The 25,430-nt window shown below is 47.3% G+C and overlaps 1 protein-coding gene across 4 annotated transcripts; it reads left to right on the top strand.

The window, feature by feature from the left end:
• The first annotated feature begins 1,902 nt into the window (after positions 1-1,902).
• Positions 1,903-25,202, top strand: LHPP (phospholysine phosphohistidine inorganic pyrophosphate phosphatase). Of its 4 annotated transcripts, none has more exons than XM_076070561.1 (8): positions 1,903-2,079; positions 10,807-10,994; positions 11,819-11,863; positions 16,585-16,738; positions 19,388-19,451; positions 21,951-22,043; positions 22,458-22,549; positions 23,319-25,202. In XM_076070561.1, exons 1-8 carry the CDS (start codon positions 1,940-1,942, stop codon positions 23,416-23,418), a joined length of 876 nt encoding a protein of 291 aa, XP_075926676.1. In that variant the 5' UTR covers positions 1,903-1,939; the 3' UTR covers positions 23,419-25,202. The 4 variants fall into 4 exon arrangements, with proteins under 4 accessions (XP_075926676.1, XP_075926678.1, XP_075926677.1 ...); XM_076070563.1 differs by having other exon boundaries at positions 16,585-16,663; XM_076070562.1 differs by lacking the exon at positions 11,819-11,863.
• The last annotated feature ends 228 nt before the right edge of the window (positions 25,203-25,430 follow it).

Genomic DNA, 25,430 nt, shown 5'->3' on the forward strand with positions numbered 1-25,430 from the left:
GAGAGAGATGAGAGACACAGAGAGATGAGAGAGACAGAGAGATGAAATAGAGAGAGACACAGAGAGATGAGAGAGACAGAGAGATAAGAGAGACAGAGAGATGAAACAGAGAGATGAGAGAGACACAGAGAGATGAGAGAGACAAAGATGAGAGAGACAGAGAGATGAAACAGAGAGAGATGAGAGACAGAGAGATTAGAGACAGAGAGATGAAATAGAGAGAGATGAAAGAGACAGAGAGATGAGAGAGACAGAGAGATGAGAGAGACAGAGAGATGAGAGAGACAGAGAGATGAGAGAGACAGAGAGATGAGAGAGACAGAGAGATGAAACAGAGAGAGATGAGAGAGACAGAGAGATGAGTGACAGAAAGATGTAATAGAGAGAGATGAGAGAGACAGAGAGATGAGAGAGAAGAGAGATGAGAGAGACAGAGAGATAAGAGAGACAGAGATATGAAATAGAGAGATAAGAGAGACAGAGAGATGAGAGACAGAGAGATGAAATAGAGAGAGATAAGAGAGACAGAGAGATGAGAGAGACAAAGATGAAATAGAGAGAGATGAAAGAGACAGAGAGATGAGAGAGACAAAGATGAAATAGAGAGAGATGAAAGAGACAGAGAGATGAGAGAGACACAGAGAGATGAGAGAGACAGAGAGATGAAATAGAGAGAGATAAGAGAGACAGAGAGATGAGAGAGACAAAGATGAAATAGAGAGAGATGAGAGAGACAGAGAGATGAGAGAGACACAGAGAGATGAGAGAGACAGAGAGATGAGAGACACAGAGAGATGAAATAGAGAGAGATGAGAGACAGAGAGATGAGAGAGACATAGATGAAATAGAGAGAGATGAGAGAGACAGAGAGATGAGAGAGACAGAGAGATAAGAGAGACACAGAGAGATGAATAGAGAGAGATGAGACAGAGAGATGAAATAGAGAGAGATGAGAGAGACAGAGAGATGAGACAGAGAGATGAAATAGAGAGATGAGAGACACAGAGATATGAAATGGAGAGAGATGAGAGAGACAGGGTAATAAGAGACACAGAGAGATGAAATAGAGAGAGATGAGAGACACAGAGAGATGAGAGAGAGAGATGAGAGACAGGGTAATAAGAGACAGAGAGAGATGAGAGAGACAGGGGCAAGCACCGCTTGCCAGATCACAGAGGTTTTTCCCTCTGTGATCTGGCAAGCGGTGCCCGCTTCTCGGTGTTCACACCCCCCCTCCAACCCCCCTTTACCCCTCCCCTTACCCCCCTACCCCCCAAACCCCCCTACTCCCACCCCCCTTTACCCCTTCCCCTACCCCCGCTAGCCCCACCCCCCGCTAGCCCCACCGCCGCTACCCCCACCCCCCGCTACCCCCACCCCCCGCTAGCCCCACCCCCCGCTACCCCCACCCCCGCTAGCCCCACCTCCCGCTACCCCCATCCCCCGCTAGCCCCGCCTCCCGCTACCCCCACCCCCCGCTACCCCCACCCCCCGCTACCCCCACCCCCGCTAGCCCCACCTCCCGCTACCCCCATCCCCCGCTAGCCCCGCCTCCCGCTACCCCCACCCCCCGCTACCCCCACCCCCCGCTACCCCCACCCCCCGCTAGCCCCACCCCCCGCTACCCCCACCCCCGCTAGCCCCACCCCCCGCTACCCCCACCCCCCGCTAGCCCCACCTCCCGCTACCCCCATCCCCCGCTAGCCCCACCCCCGCTAGCCCCACCCCCCGCTAGCCCCACCCCCCGCTAGCCCCACCCCCCGCTAGCCCCACCCTCGCTACCCCCACCCCCGCTAGCCCCACCCCCCGCTAGCCCCACCCCCGCTAGCCCCATCCCCCGCTAGCCCCACCCTCGCTACCCCCACCCCCGCTAGCCCCACCCCCCGCTAGCCCCACCCCCGCTAGCCCCACCCCCCGCTAGCCCCACCCCCCGCTAACAATGGCGGTCCCGGCGACTGGCTGGGCTCGCGGCCCGCCACCTGCAGGGCTGCTGCTAGACATCAACGGAGTCCTCTACGACGGCGGCGGCGGCGCGGGAGGAGGCGTGGCCATCGCCGGCTCCGTGGACGCCGTCTCCAGGTGGAGAGAGAAGGGGGGGCACTGTGGTGGAGAGAGAAGGGGGGCCACTGTGGTGCAGAGAGAAGGGGGGCACTGTGGTGGAGAGAGAAGGGGGCTACTGTGGTGCAGAGAGAAGGGGGGGCACTGTGGTGGAGAGAGAAGGGGGGCACTGTGGTGGAGAGAGAAGGGGGGGCACTGTGGTGGAGAGAGAAGGGGGGCACTGTGGTGGAGAGAGAAGGGGGGGCACTGGTGGAGAGAGAAGGGGGGGCACTGTAGTGGAGAGAGAAGGGGGGCACTGTGGTGGAGAGAGAAGGGGGGCACTGTGGTGGAGAGAGAAGGGGGCACTGTTGTGGAGAGAGAAGGGGGGCACTGTGGTGGAGAGATAAGGGGGGCACTGTGGTGGGGGGGGAGAGAAGGGGGGGCACTGTGGTGGGGAGAGAAGGGGGGCACTGTGGTGGAGAGAGAAGGGGGGGGCACTGTGGTAGAGAGAGAAGGGGGCACTGTGGTGGGGAGAGAAGGGGGGGCACTGTGGTGGGGAGAGAAGGGGGGCACTGTGGTGGGGAGAGAAGGGGGGCACTGTGGTGGAGAGAGAAGGGGGGCACTGTGGTGGAGAGAGAAGGGGGGGCACTGTGGTAGAGAGAGAAGGGGGCACTGTGGTGGGGAGAGAAGGGGGGGCACTGTGGTGGGGAGAGAAGGGGGGGCACTGTGGTGGGGAGAGAAGGGGGGCACTGTGGTGGAGAGAGAAGGGGGGGGCACTGTGGTAGAGAGAGAAGGGGGGGGCACTGTGGTGGGGAGAGAAGGGGGGGGCACTGTGGTGGAGAGAGAAGGGGGGGGCACTGTGGTGGAGAGAGAAGGGGGGCACTGTGGTGGAGAGAGAAGGGGGGGCACTGTGGTAGAGAGAGAAGGGGGCACTGTGGTGGGGAGAGAAGGGGGGGCACTGTGGTGGGGAGAGAAGGGGGGGCACTGTGGTGGGGAGAGAAGGGGGGGCACTGTGGTGCAGAGAGAAGGGGGGCACTGTGGTGGAGAGAGAAGGGGGCTACTGTGGTGCAGAGAGAAGGGGGGGCACTGTGGTGGAGAGAGAAGGGGGGCACTGTGGTGGAGAGAGAAGGGGGGGCACTGTGGTGGAGAGAGAAGGGGGGGCACTGTGGTGGAGAGAGAAGGGGGGGCACTGGTGGAGAGAGAAGGGGGGCACTGTAGTGGAGAGAAAAGGGGGGCACTGTGGTGGAGAGAGAAGGGGGGCACTGTGGTGGAGAGAGAAGGGGGCACTGTTGTGGAGAGAGAAGGGGGGCACTGTGGTGGAGAGATAAGGGGGGCACTGTGGTGGGGGGGGAGAGAAGGGGGGGCACTGTGGTGGGGAGAGAAGGGGGGCACTGTGGTGGAGAGAGAAGGGGGGGGCACTGTGGTAGAGAGAGAAGGGGGCACTGTGGTGGGGAGAGAAGGGGGGGCACTGTGGTGGGGAGAGAAGGGGGGCACTGTGGTGGAGAGAGAAGGGGGGCACTGTGGTGGAGAGAGAAGGGGGGCACTGTGGTGGAGAGAGAAGGGGGGGCACTGTGGTAGAGAGAGAAGGGGGCACTGTGGTGGGGAGAGAAGGGGGGGCACTGTGGTGGGGAGAGAAGGGGGGGGCACTGTGGTGGGGAGAGAAGGGGGGCACTGTGGTGGAGAGAGAAGGGGGGGGCACTGTGGTAGAGAGAGAAGGGGGGCACTGTGGTGGGGAGAGAAGGGGGGGGCACTGTGGTGGAGAGAGAAGGGGGGGGCACTGTGGTGGAGAGAGAAGGGGGGCACTGTGGTGGAGAGAGAAGGGGGGCACTGTGGTAGAGAGAGAAGGGGGCACTGTGGTGGGGAGAGAAGGGGGGGCACTGTGGTGGGGAGAGAAGGGGGGGCACTGTGGTGGGGAGAGAGAAGGGGGGCACTGTGGTGGAGAGAGAAGGGGGGCGCACTGTGGTGCAGAGAGAAGGGGGGCACTGTGGTGGAGAGAGAAGGGGGGCACTGTGGTGGAGAGAGAAGGGGGGCACTGTGGTGGGGAGAGAAGGGGGGCACTGTGATGCAGAGAGAAGGGGGGCACTGTGGTGGGGTGCCGGCAACTGCAGGAGATCTGAGCGACTGCACTAAATCAACTCCTGCCACGCGACACACACGCACACAAAAACTGATTTCACTATGCAACACGATTTTGTTCATGGGTAGTAAGTGTTATTTTCTAATTGCTTATACCTCAAAAGTATATGAAATGGCTATTATTCCCCACAAACTTTGCTTTTGTGACCAGGCACTCTATGTGAGTGACACAAATGCACACGTAAATTTGAAAATATCACGATCCTGGTCACAAAAGCAAAGTTTTTGGGGAATAATCGACATTTTCTCTACTTTTGAGGCATACGCAATTAGAAAACAACATTTACTACCCAGGAACAAGTAAAATATATTTTTTGTTACACAGTCTTCCTTCCGGCTGTAACAGGTCAAACCCCTGACAGGGGGGGGGGGGGGGGGTCCCATAGAGACGCGGAACCCCGGGGCCACTGATGAGCACCGTGCGCCGAGTCGCGGGCAACAGCCGCCTCCACTTGAACTTTGACCTGTCTGACGTTGTGAGGGGCCATCTATTGAGTATGTACGCATGGAGGGGGGCAACCCAAATGCGTACACTTGCGTATGGGGGGGTCTACTGACAATGTACATACGCATAGGAAATGGGGGGGGGGGGGGGTGGTGGTGAAGCCTCGATAATAATTTGTCTACATTGGCCTTCAAATGAGCCACAGTTCAGTGTCTTCAGCTGTCAGACAACAAGTAGTACCGGGAGAGGTGGGACTGTGGGAGAGGTGTCACGCTTTGTGTGCCACCGTGCCCCCCCCCCCTGAATGCAACTATCACGCAGCTCAGCAAAATAAGTGGCCAAGGTACGCAAATTAATTCTTTAATGCAGCCGGGCGGTGGACTTCAACACGTTCATATTATTAATCCTTGCTCGTTTCTGCGTGGATTAAATATCGGCAGTGTTCTATGGGTTTCGGGGAGGGTGCGTCAAGCGTACACGTGAGCCCAGGGAGGGATGGAGGGGTCAAGTTTAGACAGGTTTTTGCGTACGTACTAAATGGATGGCCCCTTTATCCTTGCAACCAAGTTGCGTGTGAGCAGTTGCAGGCAACCCCTGTAAAAAGTGTCCACAGTTGGCGGGACAGCGCAATCGATGGGGGTTTGTGGCTACACTTTCCCTCTGCTATTGACACGCGAGTCTCGTCTGGAAGTTCAGCGTTACTGGTTCGTGTCAGCCTCGCCATCTGCCGATGAAACCCTGAATGCCAAAACCCGCCCAAAGTTTAGCTTGTATTGAAGCAATAGCTCAGATAACCCGAACTGCTGATGAGACACTTAATGTGAAAACCGGGCCAAAGTGTCGCTTGTATTGAAGCAATGGTTCAGGTAGACCTGACTGCTGATGAGACACTGAATGTCGAAACCAGACCAAACAATGTTGCTGAAGTTATCTATTTAGAGAAGGGCGTGTGGCTTTAAGGATGTGCAGAAGTACTTAATTTTTTTATGGAAAGGGCCAGATATGTGGAGGAAACATTGAAGTCACACGCAGGTTTGAAATGACATTAAACCGTCCACACAGGCCAGATTTAAAACCGTGGTCTTGAAGCAATTGCCCTTGTATTTCCCCTCGGCGTGTAACGATGCATCTATCCGTCGATTGAAATCGATTTCTTATGCTCCTGATGCATGCATTGAATTGTACAATGTGATAAGTGATTATTATAATACTCTTTGGGTCTTTCGGTAAAGTCACGTAGATACGTTCAAAATGAATACAAATATACAAAAAAACACGACGTTTCGATCACAACACAAGCGGTCGTCTTCACGTGGAAAAAAGGGGGGTGGTGGGGGGAGCTCCCAAAGACAAGCTGTTTTTAAAGGTTTAAGATGGGCGTAGCCCAAGTGTCAACTTGCAGTGCGCCCAACAAAGTGGGCGGGGCACAAGGGCCCTGGGGCCAGCACAAGTGGAGTTGGTTATGTTAATGTGGGAAATTAACAACTTTTTGTACTTGTAGTATGCCCAACTTCAAGCGGAGATGGTTATTTTAAGTATGAATTCAGAGAATCAAGAGAAGGGTAAGCGCATGTGCCCTGGAGAAATTAGTAAAAATAAAATAAAACTAACATCGAAAGGTGACGAGATGAAAACATCACAGCCAGTTATGACTTAAACTGGTTGATGACATCCTTCAAATGATTGCTGAGTTTGTACCTATCCTCTCGCTTGAAATTGTGTCTGTGTCTATATATATATGGATGGCTTCATGAACGAATCTTTGTTGATAGCCAGTGGGCTTGCAAAGTACCTCCGTCTTAGAGAAATACATTTCGTGTGAGCCAACCACATTCAGACAATGATCAGCCACGGCTGAAGTGTTGATCCTCTCATGTTTCAAATCTACCTTATGCTCACGAACACGGTCAGAGACATGTCGCTTAGTTTCCCCAATGTAACTACTTCCACAGACACAGCTTAGTTTGTAGACGCCAGGGTATTGCATGTCAGGGATCATATCCTTCACAGATGGGATTCGATCACGTATTTTATGCACTGTGTTAAATGGAACCTGGATCTTGTGTTTGCTCATGATTTTGGAAATCTTTTTGGTGACAACTGCAATGTATGGCAAGATGATGGTTTTGATTGGGTCCTCAGATGGTTCTTTCCCAACAATTGGGGTGATAGCTTTACGGATTGTGTCACCAGAATATCCATTCGTCTTGAGAACTTGGTGCACGTGTTTCACTTCACTGGCTAGGTGATGATGGTCGGAGATAATCGAACTCTATGGTGTAGAGTTTTGATGAGGGACTTCTTCTGGGATGGATGGTGGTGGAAGTCCGGTTTTAGGTAGGCATCAGTATGGGTTGCTTTCCTGTAGACAGAGTGGCCCATTGAGCCATCTGGTCTCATTTCAATTAGAACATCCAAGAATGGTAGCTTGCCATCCTTTTCCACCTCCATGTTGAATTTGATGGCTGGGTGTATGGAATTGATGTGGTTGAGTAATTAGTTCAGAGCTGGTCGGCCATGTGGCCAAATGACGAACGTATCATCTATGTACCCCTTCCACAAGGACGGGCGTAGAGTGGATGCCTGGATGGCGTCTGTCTGTTTTCATGAAAACATTGGCTACAACTTGTTTGTAGAATGTTCCATTCCAGGCGATTTATGTGTTGGTGAGGCAATGTCTCACCCGGGCCGGTACATCAGCATTCAATCCTTGTTGGACCAAATCTTCAATGATTGCAATGGTGTCGGGCACAGGAACTTTGGTGAACAAAGAAACTTCATCGAAAACTAATGAGCAAATCACCTGAAGATAGTGAGATGTCCTTAATTAACGATACCAAGTGAGCTAAGTACAGATGAGGTGGTCTTACCAGTGAATGGTTGCAAGGTCTCAGACAGAAATCGGGCCAGTTTGTAGGTGGGTAAGTCAATGGTGGAGACGATGGGACGAAGGGGTGTACCTTACAGCTAGGCCTTTCGGAGCTTTTCCCACGGTATTTTCTCCGAAATGTGATTAACAGTCCCTGGTACAGCCACCCTGTGTCTTCGTTTACAAAAGATACCATGTAAATGCCTTGTATTTGAACATTAACTAATTGAAATATAGCTCAAGATCTCTCTCTCGCTCTGTGCCATGTCCTTTGTCAAAGATGTCGGCGATCATGAATTTCCTTCACGTTATTTCTGTTCGTGATTCTTTTCCTAGAAATGTGCACGAGATACTTAGTGCCAGTTTCATCCAATTGTTCAATTTGCTCATGTTGTAACTGTGATTGTACGAGTCAAAACATTATTTTCAGTCTCCTGTTATTTCCTCATTACATGTCCAAGAAATCTAACATTGCCATTCTGTAATTATTATTCATGTTCTTGTTGTGTACCCTGATGCTATCCATAAATACATTTGTTCTCATGTTGTCTGTCCGTGGAAAGTTTCACATCCTTCATCTTAACAAAACACATTTTCCGTTGATATTCTTTGGGTCTTTCAGTAAAGTCATGTAGATAGGTTCAAAGAAAATAACAAAAAACTATAACGTTTCGATCGCAACACAAGTGGTCGTTTTTTTTCTTCCTGATGACGACCGCTTGTGTTGCGATCGAAACGTAATTTTTGTTATTTTCTTTGAACCTATCTACGTGACTTTACCAAAAGATCCAACGAATATGAATTCCTGGAATCACGAAAGCTTTAAGTTAAGACATTTCTGTTGCTTACCTTGCAGAAATGTTTTCCATTTCAGACCCTTTAGTAGGACTAATAAAGAAAGTAATGTTTTCAGACTTACCGGTATTAACCCTTTCTCATTGGAGTGGGAAGGTGTACGTCATCAGCTTTTCTTCCAATTCCGTTCCGATGACATACACGTATGTCATCGAAACTGGACGTAAATGACCTTGTGTGAGGGCGTGTGGCACAGTTTGGCGCCAGCTATCATAGAGTGCGGTCGTGTTACAGCAGTTCTCTGCTGTGATTACAATGTCTTTAAAAACAGCGGCGCTACGCCTCTAAATAAAATTAGCGCTAACCGCTTGGACGTTCGGAGATTCAGTGGTGAATGGGACCCCCACCATGCAACTTGCGGACGTCTTGGAACAGGAAAGGGTTAAGTGTAGCATACTGCATAAACACTGTTGGTGGAAAAGTAGGAGGCTTTTTGTCCGAGAAAAATGTGTACTGCCTGAAGTTAGCCTGCTCATTGTCCCTCTGAGAGCTGCTCTGAATAATTTATTGTGTGGCTCAAAACAATGCACGCATGTGAGTGGGAAACTCTCTATCCCATACAGACAGCACGGGTGGAATCCACATTATTTTCTGTACTGGTTTCTCCTGGCAAGCTAGGGTATGGCACCTCCTCAAGGGAAGGGAGTTTCGCAAGATTTGTATGATCAACGAAGCACCAACCCTCGCCGACTCGACAGTGCTGGATTAGAGGTTTGTGCCACCACCAACTCGGCTAAACTATGCCTGTTTAAAGATACAATTGTCGGCATTGGTCACGATGAAATGGACGTTTGGATTTGTTGCGTCTTATTCTCGTTGTGTCCGCCACAGAGCAGAGCTGGTAATATTCCCGAAGAGTACAAGGAGCCCATTTATTTAGACACAATGCTTGCCCTTTGAAACTGGCATTCCACACTTGTTTTTGCTACTCTCTATCCATCGCCATGAAGGAAAGAACGATTGCAAGAAGACACTAGCCCACTGTTGAACAAGAAACTTGTGAGGATAATTCATTGATACGTGAGATTTGCCCGTGCCATGGCATGTGCACGTGGGTGTTTGTGCTGTGTGTGGCCCTGCGTGCGCATTTGCGCGTTGATGTTTTCTGTGCATACGTGCGTTTGTTTACGAGTGTGTGCAATTGTGCACGTTGGTTTTTTGCGACGCAGCCGTCGGCGCACCTGCGCCAACCACTGTGCCACCTGAGTTCAGTTCCCAGCCACGGTTAACATCGGTGGCACCTGTCCCGAGCCTCCCCCAGGTAAATTCGGCATGAAATGGGTGTCTGGTGGAGTCGGTCGCCAAAAGACGGGGGGGCTTGGTGGAAGTGTGGGGGTCGGTGGCTTATCATCATCATGAGCTGCAGTAACAGCGTCATAATTATCATTATAATCATCAACATTTCGTTTTATTTAGCCCTAAACCGTCATCATTGTTATTCTTAGAAGTAAACTGGTGTTTATCTAATATGCTAATTCATGTTGGAGACCAGCCATATGAATGATTGCACTTTGTCAGAAATGTGTGTGTTGTAGACCTTGTTAATGCACAATTGACATGTTACCATTCCTTACCTTGGTGCAGCTTTGAGAAGCCCATAGCTTGGCTGTAATCTCCTTGTCTTGGGTTTGAATTTCGGGTCTGCGGCTCATCACTGTACTGCCCCATGTATTTCCTTCGAGGCCTGTCGACCAATGGGTCGTACTCAATTAGCGACTAAATATATTCCAATCTGGTCTTGAGTTCCTGTCCGTGTATGACTCGGCCAATCAGCTCTCCACAGTCGATATAACAGCGATCACTTTGTGGGAAATCAACAGTGGCAGTTCTGTGGAGGGCCTGGATCTCACTTTCAGAGTGTGGCCAATGCATATTTGAGCATGGCAACACTGACCTTGAAAAGATACGTAAAAACAGGTCAATATGTAAAGACTTTGTTGAACCAACAACTGGGTGTGGTTACATTTTTGTGTGCAGTATATCGTGCTCATCTTACGATTAGCATTAGCCTATTATCATCATGGTGTTGAGATGTTAACTCCCTCGCCTGGCATGCAGGAGGTCATGGGTTCGATCCCGACCCTGACGCCTGCTGCTGTACATTTGGAGTTTGCGTGTTCTGCCTTTGTGCGCTTGGGTTTTTCTGCGGGTCCAGTATTTCCCTCCACATTTAGAAACATGCGTTTAGAGTATATGGCCGCTATAAATTTACACGTGATGAACCGCTTCATTGAGCTTTCATTTGTGGCCAGTCCGCTTCTGAAAAAGAGCTGCATAGCTTAGTGGGTCTTACCTGCTAAAATAAAAACGAATAGTTGAATATAGTGTAAAAAAAAAAAACCATGATTTTGTTGTATCTCTTCATATGAAAACCTTGTTAAATATCACGCACAAGTGCATGATGCGGCCTGGCTGGCTTACCAAGACCCCCCCCCCACCCCCCCGCGGCTCGGCCGTCTCACAGGATTAAGCAGTCGGGTTTGAAGCTGCGCTTCTGCACCAACGAGACGCAGGTGACGCGGGAGGGGCTGGCGCTCAAGCTGCAACGCCTGGGCTACGCCGTGGACGCCGGCGAGATCGTGGCGCCCGCTCCCGCCGCCCGCCAGTTGCTCCAGCAGAGGGGCCTGCGCCCGCACCTGCTGCTGCATCGTGGTACGGGGAGTGGGAGGGTGGGGGGGGCCCGCGTGGTTCACGTGGGTCGCGGCTCACGTCCATCGCAAAGTCCCAAAAAAAGTTTTTGCGCGCGTTGCTTTCAGGTTTGCGCCGGGCTGGAACCGCTGCGGAAAGTTACGGCGGTGGATAAATTCCCCGATCCCTATTGCGCAGTGGGTGACGAGGGTAAATTGTGATTTTTGGTGATGCATTGCGGCATTCTTCCTTCCAGCACCAGGCTGTAATGAAGGCATTCGGTTATATTTGCGGCAATATGATCGGTAGCTAAATGCCGAGGTCTGGCTAGCCACGAAAAGAGAGTTCTTGTGGTTATTATATTCTTCCATTGAAGGAGTATAGATTGCAGTGGTTTAATGTAAGGGCTATAGTTTGGGTTGAATGGCCACAATCACACGGCTGTGGCCTGTCTTTCAATTGTCATTCATAAAGGAGATGTGCGCATCGGCCTGTCGATGTTGTGATGCAGAATCAGAATATTTATTTACACTGGAGGAATCCGATGCGCTCTAAAGATATTTTTCAAAGATGTCCAGTAGGGGCACGGGGTAAGAACGGCAAAACAACAAACAGTACAAAACACGATAGGAGTGCAAAGTACAAGAAAGGTCAACAAATCGGCCAAAAGCATACATATAAAAAATAACCATCCCCCTCGCACCAGTGTCTACGACGAAATGAAGGAATTATGTTCGAGAGATGGGTATAACCTGCCAGTAGGTGGGAGGGTGGAAATGTTGCTGTGATGTTTTACCCAATTTATGTAATCTGTGAATAATGTTTTGAATGTGTAACTTTCACGCCAGCACACACGGCCTGCATTCTGTACGTGAAAAGGCAGTCTCTTAACGGTGAGCAGAATATAGCTGCAGACCTATGTGTTTCACACGCCGTGGAACGTGTTGCTATATCAGAAGCAGGGAATGTACCTGCTACTAGTTGCTGTACATGTAGTTGCCATTTCACAACTAGGCAGTGTCATTGCGTGTTTGCCATGCCATGAGTTGTACCCGTTGTCTTGCTTTTTCAATATAAATCTTGTGACTAACGTATTGTAAATTTTGATTTAAAGCTCTCGTGACTGCAGTGATTCATATTCTTGGTTCTTTCGGTAAAGTCACGTTGAAGGGAAACAATAAAATAATAATATATATAACAATAAAATTATCACGACGTTTCGACTGTAGCGCAAACGGTCATCATCAGGTGTGAAAACCCAACGGCAAGAAACAACACCTGTAAACATTTCAATAAGCTAAGCATCTCCGATTAGCGCGGTTGGCTACGCAAGAAGGTCAACATACATTCATACAAAGAGCCATAGCTAACGTCAAAAAAGAGACATCACATGGAATACAGCAGGATAGGGCACATAATAAAAAGGGAAGGCTTTTTAACTATAATCAGCAAGAAGAAATCCATTTCAGTTTTAAAGAGCAGCAGTGGAGCGGCTTCCACTTGTACACAGATTTATTAGCAGTACTGTGCAGGAGCGAGTATATATTTATTTGGAGTTATGTAGACATATGTGGTACCCGTAGAATAATTCTGCTGTGCATAGTACAGGTTTGGTCCAATCAGAAGCCATTATCATTCCTCAAACTGTTGCCGTAAGCATTGATAATTTCTGCCGGATATGGATGCTAGCTCCTCCCTCCTGCCTGTCGCTCTTCATCCAGTGCCAAAGTTTTCCATGCGACAGCAACGCTTCTCACTGTGACGGAAAGAAGAAAACACATCTCAACGCACTCCTCAATTACGATCTCATGCTATATTTATATAGCGTCTTTATCCAACGCGATGAGGGTAGCTAAAGGTGATGCGGTGAATAGTGATGGGGTATGGGGAGGGAGGTGAGTGGGTACGGGAATGACGGTGGGTGCCTAGGGATGGAGCGAAGGATGGGCCAGGGAGAAGAGGTGAGGGTATTGAGGGAGGAGCGGAAACGAGACGGGGAGAGGGTGCTACTTGCTTCATGTGGAGGAGAAGTTTGTTCCCGGTGCAGGGGGGCGAGTAGAGAAAAGGAGCGGAAACTAGACGGGGGAGAGTGAATGCAGCCTTAAGAGATAACGAAAATAAGAGGCAACGTTTTGGGCAGTGCCCCTTCATCATAGCATATACATACAGAAGTGATACAGTGGATATTAAAAGTTGTAAACTGCACTTTACACTATTTTATGGAAAGGAGCCTGGTGGGAATCAGTGTGAAATAATGCCTTTTGATGACCAGTTTTTTTAAATTGTTGCCTCATGAGGACCTGTGAGATTATTCAAATGGATTTAAGAGATCATCAGTCCAAATTTTTTTTAAAAACCAATGCTCTCGTTTATTAGTGAGTGGAACGGATTGGCTGAATTTTACCGTTTTCTCCACATTATATGTTGAACGGAACTTTGTTTCCCGGTGTCAATAAAGTTAAACAGATCTGGTCACAAGGACGAAGACGCATGCACTTGTCAGATTACAAGATGCGCCCCCAACCTTTTCTTTAACATTTATAATTCTGAGAATACATTAAGTCTGGACCATAGCAACGTGACATTCTGGGTACACTGATGATGGTGGAATATTCTCGGCTTGTCAACAACAGTTGACGGGAGATTCTCTTACACTCGCATCGTCACATTGCATTATTTAAATGATGGTTCAAAGCAGCCTGGACTTCAAAGCAACTTTGACTTCAAAGCTCAATTTTAAATACACTCGCAGAAACTCTTATTTAGTGTACTTGTAATATACCAATCAATGATTGAGCCATACTTACGGATGTTCACATATGACGTAAATGTGGCTTATTTAATGTTTTAATGACTTGAAAACAAGCAGTGGTGAACATAGATTACTCTACTGATGTGCCCCACCAAGGACGAAACCGGTCTACAGTTGTACAGTGAGCGAAAAAAGCACTTGATTCCCTGCTGATTTTGTACGTTTGCCCGCTGACAAAGAAATGATCAGTCTATAATTTAAATCGTAGGTTTATTTGAACAGTGAGAGACAGAATAACAACAAAAAAATCCAGAAAAACGCATGTCAAATTTTTAGAAATTGATTTGCATTTTAATGAGGGAAATAAGTATTTGACCCCTCTGCAAAACATGACTTAGTACTTGGTGGTAAAACCCTTGTTGGCAATCACAGAGGTCAGACGTTTCTTGTAGTTGGCCACCAGGTTTGCACACATCTCAGGAGGGATTTTGTCCCACTCCTCTTTGCAAATCTTCTCCAAGTCATTAAGGTTTCGAGGCTGACGTTTGGCAACTCAAACCTTCAGCTCCCTCCACAGATTTTCCATGGGATTAAGTTCTGGAGACTGGCGAGGCCACTCCAGGACCTTAATGTGCTTCTTCTTGAGCCACTCCTTTGTTGCCTTGGCCTTGTGTTTTGGGTCATTGTCATGCTGGAATACCCATCCACGACCCATTTTCAATGCCCTGGCTGAGGGAAGGAGCTTCTCACCCAAGATTTGATGGTACATGGCCCCGTCCATCGTCCCTTTGATGCGGTGAAGTTGGCCTGTCCCCTTAGCAGAAAAACACCTCCAAAGCATGTTTCCACCTCCATGTTTGACGGTGGGGATGGTGTTCTTGGGGTCATAGGCAGCATTCCTCCTCCTCCAAACACGGCGAGTTGAGTTGATGCCAAAGAGCTCCATTTTGGTCTCATCTGACCACAACACTTTCACCTAGTTGTCCTCTGAATAATTCAGATGTTCACTGGCAAACTTCAGACCGGCATGTACATGTGCTTTCTTGAGCAGGGGGACCTTGCGGGCGCTGCAGGATGTCAGTCCTTCACGGCGTAGTGTGTTACCAATTGTTTTCTTGGTGACTATGGTCCCAGCTGTCTTGAGATCATTGGCAAGATCCTCCCGTGTAGTTCTGGGCTGATTCCTCACCGTTCTCATGACCATTTCAACTCCACGAGGTGAGATCTTGCATGGAGCCCCAGGCCGAGGGAGATTGACAGTTCGTTTGTGTTTCTTTAATTTGCGAATAATCGCACCAACTGTTGTCACCTTCTCACCAAGCTGCTTGGCAATGGTCTTTGTAGCCCATTACAGCCTTGTGTAGGTCTACAATCTTGTCCCTGACATCCTTGGAGAGCTCTTTGGTCTTGGCCATGGTGGAGAGTTTGGAATCTGATTAATTGATTGCTTCTGTGGACAGGTGTCTTTTATACAGGTAAGAAGCTGAGATTAGGAGCACTCCCTTTAAGAGTGTGCTCCTAATCTCAGCTCGTTATCTGTATAAAAGACACCTGGGAGCCAGAAATCTTTCTGATTGAGAGGGGGTCAAATACTTATTTCCCTCATTAAAATGCAAATCAATTTATAATATTTTTGACATGCGTTTTTCTGGATTTTTGTTGTTGTTATTCTGTCTCTCACTGTTCAAATAAACCTACCATTAAAATTATAGACTGATCATTTCTTTGTCAGTGGGCAAACGTACAAAATCAGCAGGGGTACAAATACTTTTTTCCCTCACTGTATCTTTGTTTTCATTGCTGCCTGTCGGTTGATTGCATATTCTTAACGTATTGATGGTGATCGAAGACAAATTGACTACGATGTAGTTCTTCTGCACTAGTGGTTTCCTGTTTAAGGCTGAGAGCGCTGTTTGCACACACGGTGCATGTTTTTTGTGTCATCAAAACTCGATAAAGGTGAACACAAATTCACGTTGAGAATGATTTTAGTTCATAATCATAATTTTTTTTATATTTTGATTCAATGTTGACACTTGGTAAACTGTACGCACTTAAATGAGTTATTATTAACGGAGGTGACTGGATGGCCCAGGGTATTGAGGCCTACGTCAGAGGACTGAACCAACATTGTTTAGAGCCTGGGTTGAGGTAAAGCTGTTAAGTTTATTTTAATTTTATTGCATGAGTTTCAGTACTGCCATTACACACGACACAATAATTAGCGCTGCTCTGGAGAATATAAGTCACAATAAACAAATAGATGATGAATGCCTCCTTCACATATCCATCTCTCCACGTAAAGAAAAGTATTTCTAACTCAACCCCATCAGCCGCACGGCCTTCTGGGTTGTGCATTATTCCAGCAGCATTGGTTTCAAGACGCGCAAACTTTGGATTGGTTTCAACATACAGTGTCTCATCAGCAGAGCCAGGCTTGCTTGAATCGATTCTGGTGAACTATAGCTGTTTTTATTTTACCAGGTAAGGCCCACTGGGCTATGTTGCTCTCTTTCAAAAGCGACCCAGCCACAAATGATAGCTCAACAAAGTGGCTTATCACATTGAAATTTATAGCAGCCCAATACTCTGAACGCGTGTTTCTAAATGTGGAGAAAAATCCACGCGAGCACGAGGAGAACAGGCAAACTCCAAATATACAGGCGTCAGGGTCAGGATCAAACCCACGACCTCCTCTATACCAAGCGGGGTAGTTAACATCTCACCACCGTGACGCCGCCCACTGCCGATCTTACAGTCAAGATCCCCTCTGCTATCTCATGTAGGGTCCATAAAAAAGACTTTGGCGCGTGAAGTAAAACAAGGTGTCGCTCGGGTCTCCCTCTCCGAATGTGCTCGCAGATGTGTTGCCGGAGTTTGACGGCCTGGACGTGAGCGACCCCAACTGTGTGGTGCTGGGCGATGCGGCCGAGTTCTTCACGTACGACAGCCTCAACGAGGCGTTCCGCGTCCTCTTAGGCCTCGAAACGCCCGTGCTCCTCTCCCTGGGCAGGGGGTCAGTGTTGTGCACGATAGCCTCTCCAGGCAATGCTCTCCTCAAACTGTCTGTGAGGCTTTCCCTAACGTTTGTTTACTCGATGAAGGTAGAATTTTCAAAAGGATGGAATTTGTATTTGGACGTATTGGCAGTATACCCGGCGCAGCAAGACACACCACCGCCGGTCCTCATAAAGCAGTCGAAAATCTAAATTTGAATAAGCACATTTGTTTGATCAATCTTGAATTAATCCTCTCACCAAGTTTGACGCGATTCAGACGTTTATTCAGCCTCCTGAGATTTGATTAAAAAAAGGTGAACATTGACCGTTGATTTGGTTCTGTTGAATCCAGGAACCGTCCGACCAAGTCTAGGGCAACGAGGAGTCAAATCTGCCTTTGGAACACGGAGCAGCCAGGCTGGGTGCTGCTATACGGCAACGGACTGTGAAGCTTCTCTGTGTTCAGCCGCTCATGATGTTTGTCTTCCGACTGCATCAACGTCACGAGAACTGGTTTTGACGGAACCTGCAAGATTTTCTGACCGGGGTTGCGGAAAAATAAATTATTATTGGGATTTTTTTAATATATATACTGCGCGCCACCGGTGTACCGCCAATACGTTAATTTTCAAGGACGCTTAAATACCGCAGCATGTCAAAGTGTGCCCTGTATGTGTGTATGTGGGTTGGATTTATTTCGCACCGTATGTAGCCAACCGTACTAATCTGATCTCAATCACTCCAATGTCCAGCTGCAGTTATTTTTATGTTTTAGCCTAGGGGACCTCCAACGATGACAGCTGTGTAACTGTGTGCGGCGCACAGTAGCGCAGCCGGCCAGCCTGCAAGTGGCATTGGGCTCTCAAGAGGGGGGGTGATGTTGACCTCGATACATTTTTTCAAATTTGTCCAAAATTGGCACCATGACTCCGGCACGCATGGCCTGCTCGATTTGACGACGTCACAGGATCTTGAATGTCCACTCTGATGCGGGTGGCATGTTCATTTTTGTGTGGCTAATACACCTGCAGTATCACTCAGGGCATTTGGGGGGCATAAACCGCAAATCTCTAGCTACAAGATGTGGCAAGCGCACTCCCGCTCGGCCGTGTCTTCAACGTAATTTGACAGAGCTCACTTATGATACTCGACAGTTGATTTGATTTAGTATTGATGTGCATTTGTTGCATTCTTTTTAATTTATTTTTATCCCCTTAAACGCAGTTGCTGTTCTGCTCCGATTTAGTTTTATTTTCCTCGAGGTATTATTATGTTTGATTGATTTGTCATTCGGGTAATTTCAGGTCACTTTTGCAAACGCCACTATTGCCTGGTCTCTTTGAGTTTGCAGCCAGTTAAAGAAAACAAAAAATAATTAAGCTAAACTAAGGCCATGGGGGCATCTGCAGCAAATGAGGTTTCTATGTCTTGAGCTGATGTTAGATGTGGAGCTACGTTCACCTGCCATTTTTACTGTGCTCCCGATCACAAACGTACATGCACCAGTGGCCATGCAAGTACGTTTTTTTTTAATCAATCCTTATCCGCTTCACATTCTCGTGCGTTTGACAATTAATGCATTGATAAAATGCCTCTGGTCTTTTTGAATCGGTTAAGTGAGGGGTACTTTTATCAGGGAAAGAGCCTATTTTACACGTTTTGTTTTAAGCAGTTGGCGATTTTCAAATTCAGAATTTTGGATGATGACTGGCACGCAGCAGTAAACTCTTGAAAATCGCATCAAATAGTTATCCTTTATGCTTTTTTCTCATCCCTGCGTGCCACGCTTTGTAAAAAAAACAAATTGTGAATAATATTGTCGGTTCGCAATGCAGTGACCTCATCTACATCGACGATTAAAGCCAGTTGGCACACTGCTTGTTGGCATTCGTTTGAGTTAAAAACAACAAAAATGGGAATCCTGGTCTTGGTGCGCCACTTAGTCAGGGAAAAGAATATACGAGGTACATCTGCTGCTCGCCTGTGACACGGAACGTTTTCCCGCTCCTGTGCTGCACCCTAAGTTACACACGAGGGAGTGCAAGGGAATAGTTTCATGTCATCAACACACACCGGCTTGCCATTATGATTTGCGACGCAGAGACCCTGTCTTGCTCGCGTCAATGCCAATGTTTTGTTAGTGCAGCGTTTCACCAGTTTATCATAGTTTGCGATTCCTTTGGCAGTTCAGGAATCGGGAGTCTGTCAGTACTTTTAAATCCAGCTTGAAAATTGATTTCTATTCATTGACTTTTCCTGTAGCTTGATTGGATCTCCCGATACTGTGAGTCTAATTTTTGTTGTTATATTATTGGCTTTCATTGTATTTCTTCATGCTATATATGCAGTGTGCAACATTGTGCGTCCACAACCGACGTTAATGCCTCGTTTGTAGTGTAATACTGCTTAAGGACCCTGTATTTGCTCCTCGTATTATTGATGTATTTGTCTTGTTACTGTACTCGTGCACCACGGATATCCATTGTTAAGTAGCCAGGAAACTGGCTGAACGGGATTATCCGTGTAACATGAACTCAAGTTGTGATTCATATTTAAACGTAATAGCGGCGGCAACAATCCCAACTGATATTGCAGTCATAAACCAGGGGAAATGCTGTTATGTATTATTAAATTTAGATATTGTTTGCCTTGTAATTAAACCACAGGAGATACTACAAGGAGACCGATGGGCTCAAGTTGGATGTTGGGGCTTACATGAAAGCATTAGAGGTGATTTTTTTTTGCTTATTGTAAATATAAATACGTTGTAGGCTGCGACGAAATGACATCTTTGTAAAAGTCCATAACTCTAAATTTTGACTTAAAACTTTCGTGACTGCAGGAATTCATATTCTTGGTTCTTTCGGTAAAGTCACTTAGATAGAAAATACAAATGTCATTAAATTCAAAGTAAATAAAAAAATAAAAGCAAAAAAACCGCTAATTTGAATTTCTCTTTAATTTTATTTTCTATCTACGTGACTTCACCGAAAGAACCAAGAATATATCCAAAACTCTATTTTTGCGGTGAAAGTAGAATTGGATTTCGATTTGTTTGCGCTGGGTTGGATCACATCACGGCAAAACAGAGGATTCAGTAAATCGTAGACTTGCTGTGTGACGGATGAAGGATGTCGTCAGAAAATGGGAATTATTATAGAAGAGGATGACAAAATCAAGCTCTGTACCTTCGTTAGGGGTGGAGCGGTGGCGCAGGGGTTAGTGGACCGCGGCGCGAACCCAGTAACAACCAACATGAGTTCGGTCTCCAACTACGACTAACATCCAATGCGAGTGAAATCTGAACCTGTCCTGAATTCTGTCCTTCACCGACCCGCACTGACTAGCATGGTGAAGTGTGGTCAAACAACTTCCGTGGCCGACATGCAGGAGTGGACGGACAACAAGGCGGCAATTGATTTCATCGGCAAAGTTTATATCACTAATTCTAGATTTAAAGCTTTCGTGACTGCAAGGATCCATACTCTTTGGTTCTATTCGGTAAAGTCACGTAGGTAAAAAATAAAACAACAAAAATCACGACTAATACAGCGTCAAAATGTGAGAGCACCTCACATTTTCGGTGAACGTGTGCACTGGGCTATTGTGAAGAACAAGATGTATTTATTTTGACTTGCTTTTGCACAGGGGAGGTATTGAGGGTCGACTGCGATAAGGGCAGAAAGGGAAGCGAGAAAGAGCATGGGGAAGGTAGAGTGAGGACACTTGATGGAGGGGAAGGTCGCGTGCACAGGAGTACGGGGTGGGGAGTTGGGTATGAAATGGTTATGCAATGAATCGCGAACTGGCTTGGGGTTACCATTTGTACTATAAACTTCTTCAGCACAAACTTCTTCAGTCGCTCAATCGAAGACTGTGGTGTGCGGCCTTGCCTCCGAGATCCAAGCCGTATAACCCTTCGCTGCCCCCAAATACAAACACAAAGGCGTGATGAAGTCACCCACATCCAACAGTGGTGGGGCCGGTTCCTGCTGATCTCAGGCACCCCCCTGCCGATCCCATCCGTGCATCCCACGCAAATGCGTGGGTAGTGCTGGTTTATATTAAAATAAACAAATGTATGATTCTCAAAAGGCTAATCAACTCATGACATACTATATACATTCGATGAGCGTTAAGAAATTAAAGTTGGTGTTTTGAATGTCCTCCGTTTTATTCTTAGACATTGCATGCCTGTACAGGTCGATAGTGATTAACTGTGAGAGGCTCAATTTTGAAACGATTTCTTAGGGCCAAAAACGGCAGAGGCCCACCTTTGAGACAATTTTTGGGCCCAAGGGTCAGTAATGTACATACACAATGTACATTGTGTTCAATGGCAGAGCCAGGATTTTCAGGTAGGGGGGGCAACCCATCCAGAAATGAAAAATGATAGAGGAGTTGTTAGTAAGTGAGGACTTGTCCCTTGCTTTTTATTCGACGCGTGTGCGGCGATGACGCAGCCATCGACCGAGGGTCGAATTGCGAACCGCGTTGTGTGATCGGCATCGCGCTCGCTGAAGGTGTCGATGCCTTCAGGGAAGTCTCTGGACTGTATACACAACTGCGCACAATTCTGTGAGTCACTGATAACTGCTTTGCCGTTACTTATTGCCAATTGTGGACTCGGACTATTGTCCTCTCATCTCATAGAGTCCCTGGCACGTAATAATATGCTACACAGTGGCAGTGGGGGTCGCAAAATGCCGATTTATTACTAATAAACCCCAATGATCCGATCGAAATTATTGGAGTTTATTGGGGGAAACGTGCCACCCCCCCACCCCCCCACTGGCTCTGCCAGTGTGTGTTGATTAACTGTGAATAATCCAACTAATAATAGAGATGCATTGTAATTTATATGACTACATTGACTCCCCGCCTCCTCTGGGCTTCACATCTGATTGGCTCAGAGTGATGACATCACATTTATCCCTCTATTTAAGACCGAAACAGGAGGATTTCTTCACAACTCTGACTGTGCGCCTGATGATGCTGGTTGTAATTACTGGCGAAACGTCGTAGTCAAATTGTGAATGTTGTGGGTTTACTCTCCAACACACCGGTGTGCTGGAAAAGTAACTAATTGGCACGTTCTGTTTATGTGACAAACCTTACTAATTGGCTGTGTCGGGTGCTGGTTGGCTTAACGACACATTTATATTTATGGGATCTGAATGTGGAGACGTGCGTGCTGTGTGTGTGTGTGGTGTGCATCCTGTCTTCAAGTACGCGTGTGATGTAGAGGCGGAGGTGGTTGGAAAGCCCTCAAAAGCCTTCTTCATGGCAGCTGTGAATGACATGGGACTCACTCCCAGCCAGGTAAGGAAATCGGTGCCTTAGCACGTGGGCTTTCGTGACCAATATTACGATTCACAATTGATTTTCGGGTCAGATCGTGGAGGTAAAATGCCTGTCGTACACCCTCCAGCTGCCTGATGATGCTGGTTGTGACTACCGGCGAAACGTTCGTGCCCAGTTTTTTTTTTGTTAACGTATGCGGATCTCTGTGGTGCTGAAGCGGTAATAAATGTACACGTTTGCTCACGCGACGGCTTTACTAATTGGCTTTGTCGAGTGGAGGAGGGTGTACGAAACAGACATCTTTCTTACGCGATCGGACCATTTATCAATCACAAAACCGAAAGGCTACGATGGCACTGGCGCCCGGTTGTTCGGATGCTGTGCCCGCCTTAGCGGGCTTTGAGTATTGCATTCCTGCGTGCGCCGGTGCAGGTGCTGATGATTGGCGATGACATTGTGAATGATGTCGGAGGCGCTCAGCTGTGTGGCATCTCCGCACTGCAGGTCCGCACGGGAAAGTTCATGTAAGTAAATGTTGGTAACTGAAGGATGTGAGAGATTGAAAAAAAAAAGCTTGCTACTTTGGGTAGTTCCAGCAGTCTTGATTGAGTAATACCCTAAAGGTCGTGACTGACTGATGTGTATTTTTCCTTGTATTTAATGGATGGTAATGCTTAGGTGACCAATGGCCCTCTGGGCCCAGGATTTTCTAGCTTCGCTGCAATGGATGTTATAAAACTAAATTTGCTTCTCTGCTAATGTGTGCATGACTCATTTGAATAGATATTTCTTTCAGTTGCATGCCAGTGGTAGAACACAATGTTACCTGATTTAAAATGTGATTATAATGGCTCATTTGTATTTAATTAAGCCCTTTTGGGCACTGTCCAATTTAATGGATGAATCTGCGGCAGAACTCTCGAGCACAATTTTATTTGCGGATGAAATACTTTGCAGCTGTGGCAGCTAACGTGTTCCGTAGCTGTGCCATACTTGGCAGTACTCTTGTGCAATACTGAGTGTCACCTGACAGTCCTGCTAATGGGGGGCACCCGTACATATTTTCCCAAAAGGTACAAACTTAAAAAAAAATGTCTTGCATATCAAGTCCGAGGCAGCTGAAGTTATTACTGCTAGAATGAGTCTTCAGGGTAAGTAAGACGAGCTCCCCCCCCCCCCCCCTGGTGAATTTGTATCCGTGGAGTGAAATTCACCATTGGTTGGCCTGTGAAGGTGATGTAACTGTATATCGTGGCCGTGAGTTACATTTGTTTTTCACGCGTGTCCGTGCAGGCCTTCGGATGAGCATCATCCCAGCGTGAAGGCCGATGGCGTGGTGGATAACCTGGCGAACGCTGTGGACCTACTGCTGAGCGAATGGAAGAAGCTATGAAGCTGACATGAGGATAATAAATATGAGGACATAGAGAGAACATGCACAGTAGAAAATAAAATAATAGGAGTGCGGCAAGCTACGATTAAGCGGGTGAACTGGGTTCACACGAAATTATTCACGAGCCGTGTTTGTGTCGCCGTGCCGCGTCGCTTGCACGCCGTAACGTGGTGCTGCCCAACGAAACGTAGCTTTGAGTATTGGTGAAAATTTTACAATCGCCATGGGCTCACCTCAATCCTCACCATCGGTGGTGATGAGGTGAGCACCGCCACGGCCAGATAGGAAGACAACCACTAGGCCAGGTACCCACGGGGTGAGGGGAGGCAAGAGCGATTGGGTTTACTGCCCCTCTACTCGCGTAGAGGAAGTGATGGGGAACGTGGTATATTTAGGCGTAGTGCGGTATTGCTGTTATTGCGACACCACTCCACGAGCACACCTTCCCTACTCGGCCCATGAGAAGCCACGGTCAGTCAGGCGGGATGTCCGTGGATCAAGGGAAAAGTGGTCTGTGTTGGGTCGTGCTCGTCGTTGTGGTTTGGGAACTGGCTGAGCGTTACCAGCACGACGCTTGGCCATGTGGCCAGAGTTTAGCATGACAAGGACGACTATTTTGTGTTGGTCTGCCTCCGCACCTCCGATTAGCATGGTTGGCTGTTTGATGCGAAAGAAGTTCAGCATACAGGGACTCCTCCATTTACCAACGAATTAGGTTCCAGAGATATGTTCGTACGTAAAACCTTACTCTTGTCGATTCCAAACATGTTGTATGGCATGTACACTAAACTCCGAGGAATGGCTTTAAAAGTTGTATAATCTTCTTTAGATGTAGATGCCAGTGGTTCTTCACGTTCTGCAGATGTAGATGCCACCACCACCATCTATTGCGCGGTGGTTGAACTTACGACTCTCGGCCCTAACAGCCAATTGGACATACGGACAGGTTTGTTCATATCTCTGAAAGTTCGTAAGTCGATTGTTTGTAAGTAGAGGAGTCCCTGTATGCACAAATCTACGTGAAGTGTTCTCTCATTTGTCTGGAACTTAATTTTATTCTCATATAAGGAATTATCCTATAGTTCGGACTTTCCTGTAAAAAATGTGGTCTTGATAGCTACATTAGGTTTTTCTGGGGTTAATTTAAATGGGTAAGAATTACATTAATTCTGGCTGTGTCGTGTGGGGAGGTGTTCATTCAGCTGTGGATTGAAAACGGTGAATTATAGTAATTACCGGATGTAGGATGCCTAAAAGTGAATATTGAATCTCACATCTTGCCTTTTTTTCCTTTTAAATCAACGCACGTGTCGAATACATCTGATGAAGAAGGAATGTACATCATACTTGAGTTAATATGTAGAATTAACATTGAAAAGTGCACAGTTATAAATACTATATGTAACTATTTCGATTTAAAGCTTTCGTGACTGCAGGGATTCATCTTGGTTCTTTCGGTAAAGTCACCACGTAGAATGGAAATAAAATAATACAAATAAAACATAAAACAAAAATAAAATACAAATATTTCCATTCTACGTGACGTTACCGAAAGAACCAATAAGATATATGTAACCAATGTAAGCATTTTTGACGCTTGCACTGAATGCTTGGTTTGGATAACATTACGTGAAAGATGTTTTAACCTAAATGAATTGTGCGAATGCCATTGGCAGGGACATTGATTTAATTGTTCGCTCTTAAGTGCAGTTCTATTTACTGTGATGAATTACATGCACTAACTTGGTTAAATAAAAATGCCGGTATCTCCGGTATCCAAGATGCTCAGTGGGGTTTGAGTTTATTTCTCAGTGCTCCGACTGCATACGATTCACGCGCGATCGGGCAAATTATTCCAACCCATACAAAACTAGTCTTTGACTTTTCCCCATTAAGATCATGCGTGTGTTTAACATGTATTGTCTACCATGGTACTTCAGTCTCAGGGCTCTGGCAGCCAGATCGCTGATTACTGTTGAAACCGTGCATGCTTTCCACAGGAGCATGTCTTT

This window comes from Petromyzon marinus, chromosome 29 (genome assembly GCF_048934315.1).
Source record: "Petromyzon marinus isolate PM22_M1 ecotype Great Lakes invasive population chromosome 29, UKy_Petmar_22M1.pri1.0, whole genome shotgun sequence".
Taxonomy (NCBI): domain Eukaryota; kingdom Metazoa; phylum Chordata; class Hyperoartia; order Petromyzontiformes; family Petromyzontidae; genus Petromyzon; species Petromyzon marinus.

Bases quoted from the DNA above. Each gene is read 5' to 3' on its own strand.
- LHPP (XM_076070561.1), top strand. From the start codon at position 1,940: ATGGCGGTCCCGGCGACTGGCTGGGCTCGCGGCCCGCCACCTGCAGGG. The intron at 11,864-16,584 runs GTGAGCAGAATA...ATGTGCTCGCAG, and splicing joins GAAAAGGCAGTCTCTTAACG to ATGTGTTGCCGGAGTTTGAC. The intron at 19,452-21,950 runs GTGATTTTTTTT...CCTGTCTTCAAG, and splicing joins CTTACATGAAAGCATTAGAG to TACGCGTGTGATGTAGAGGC.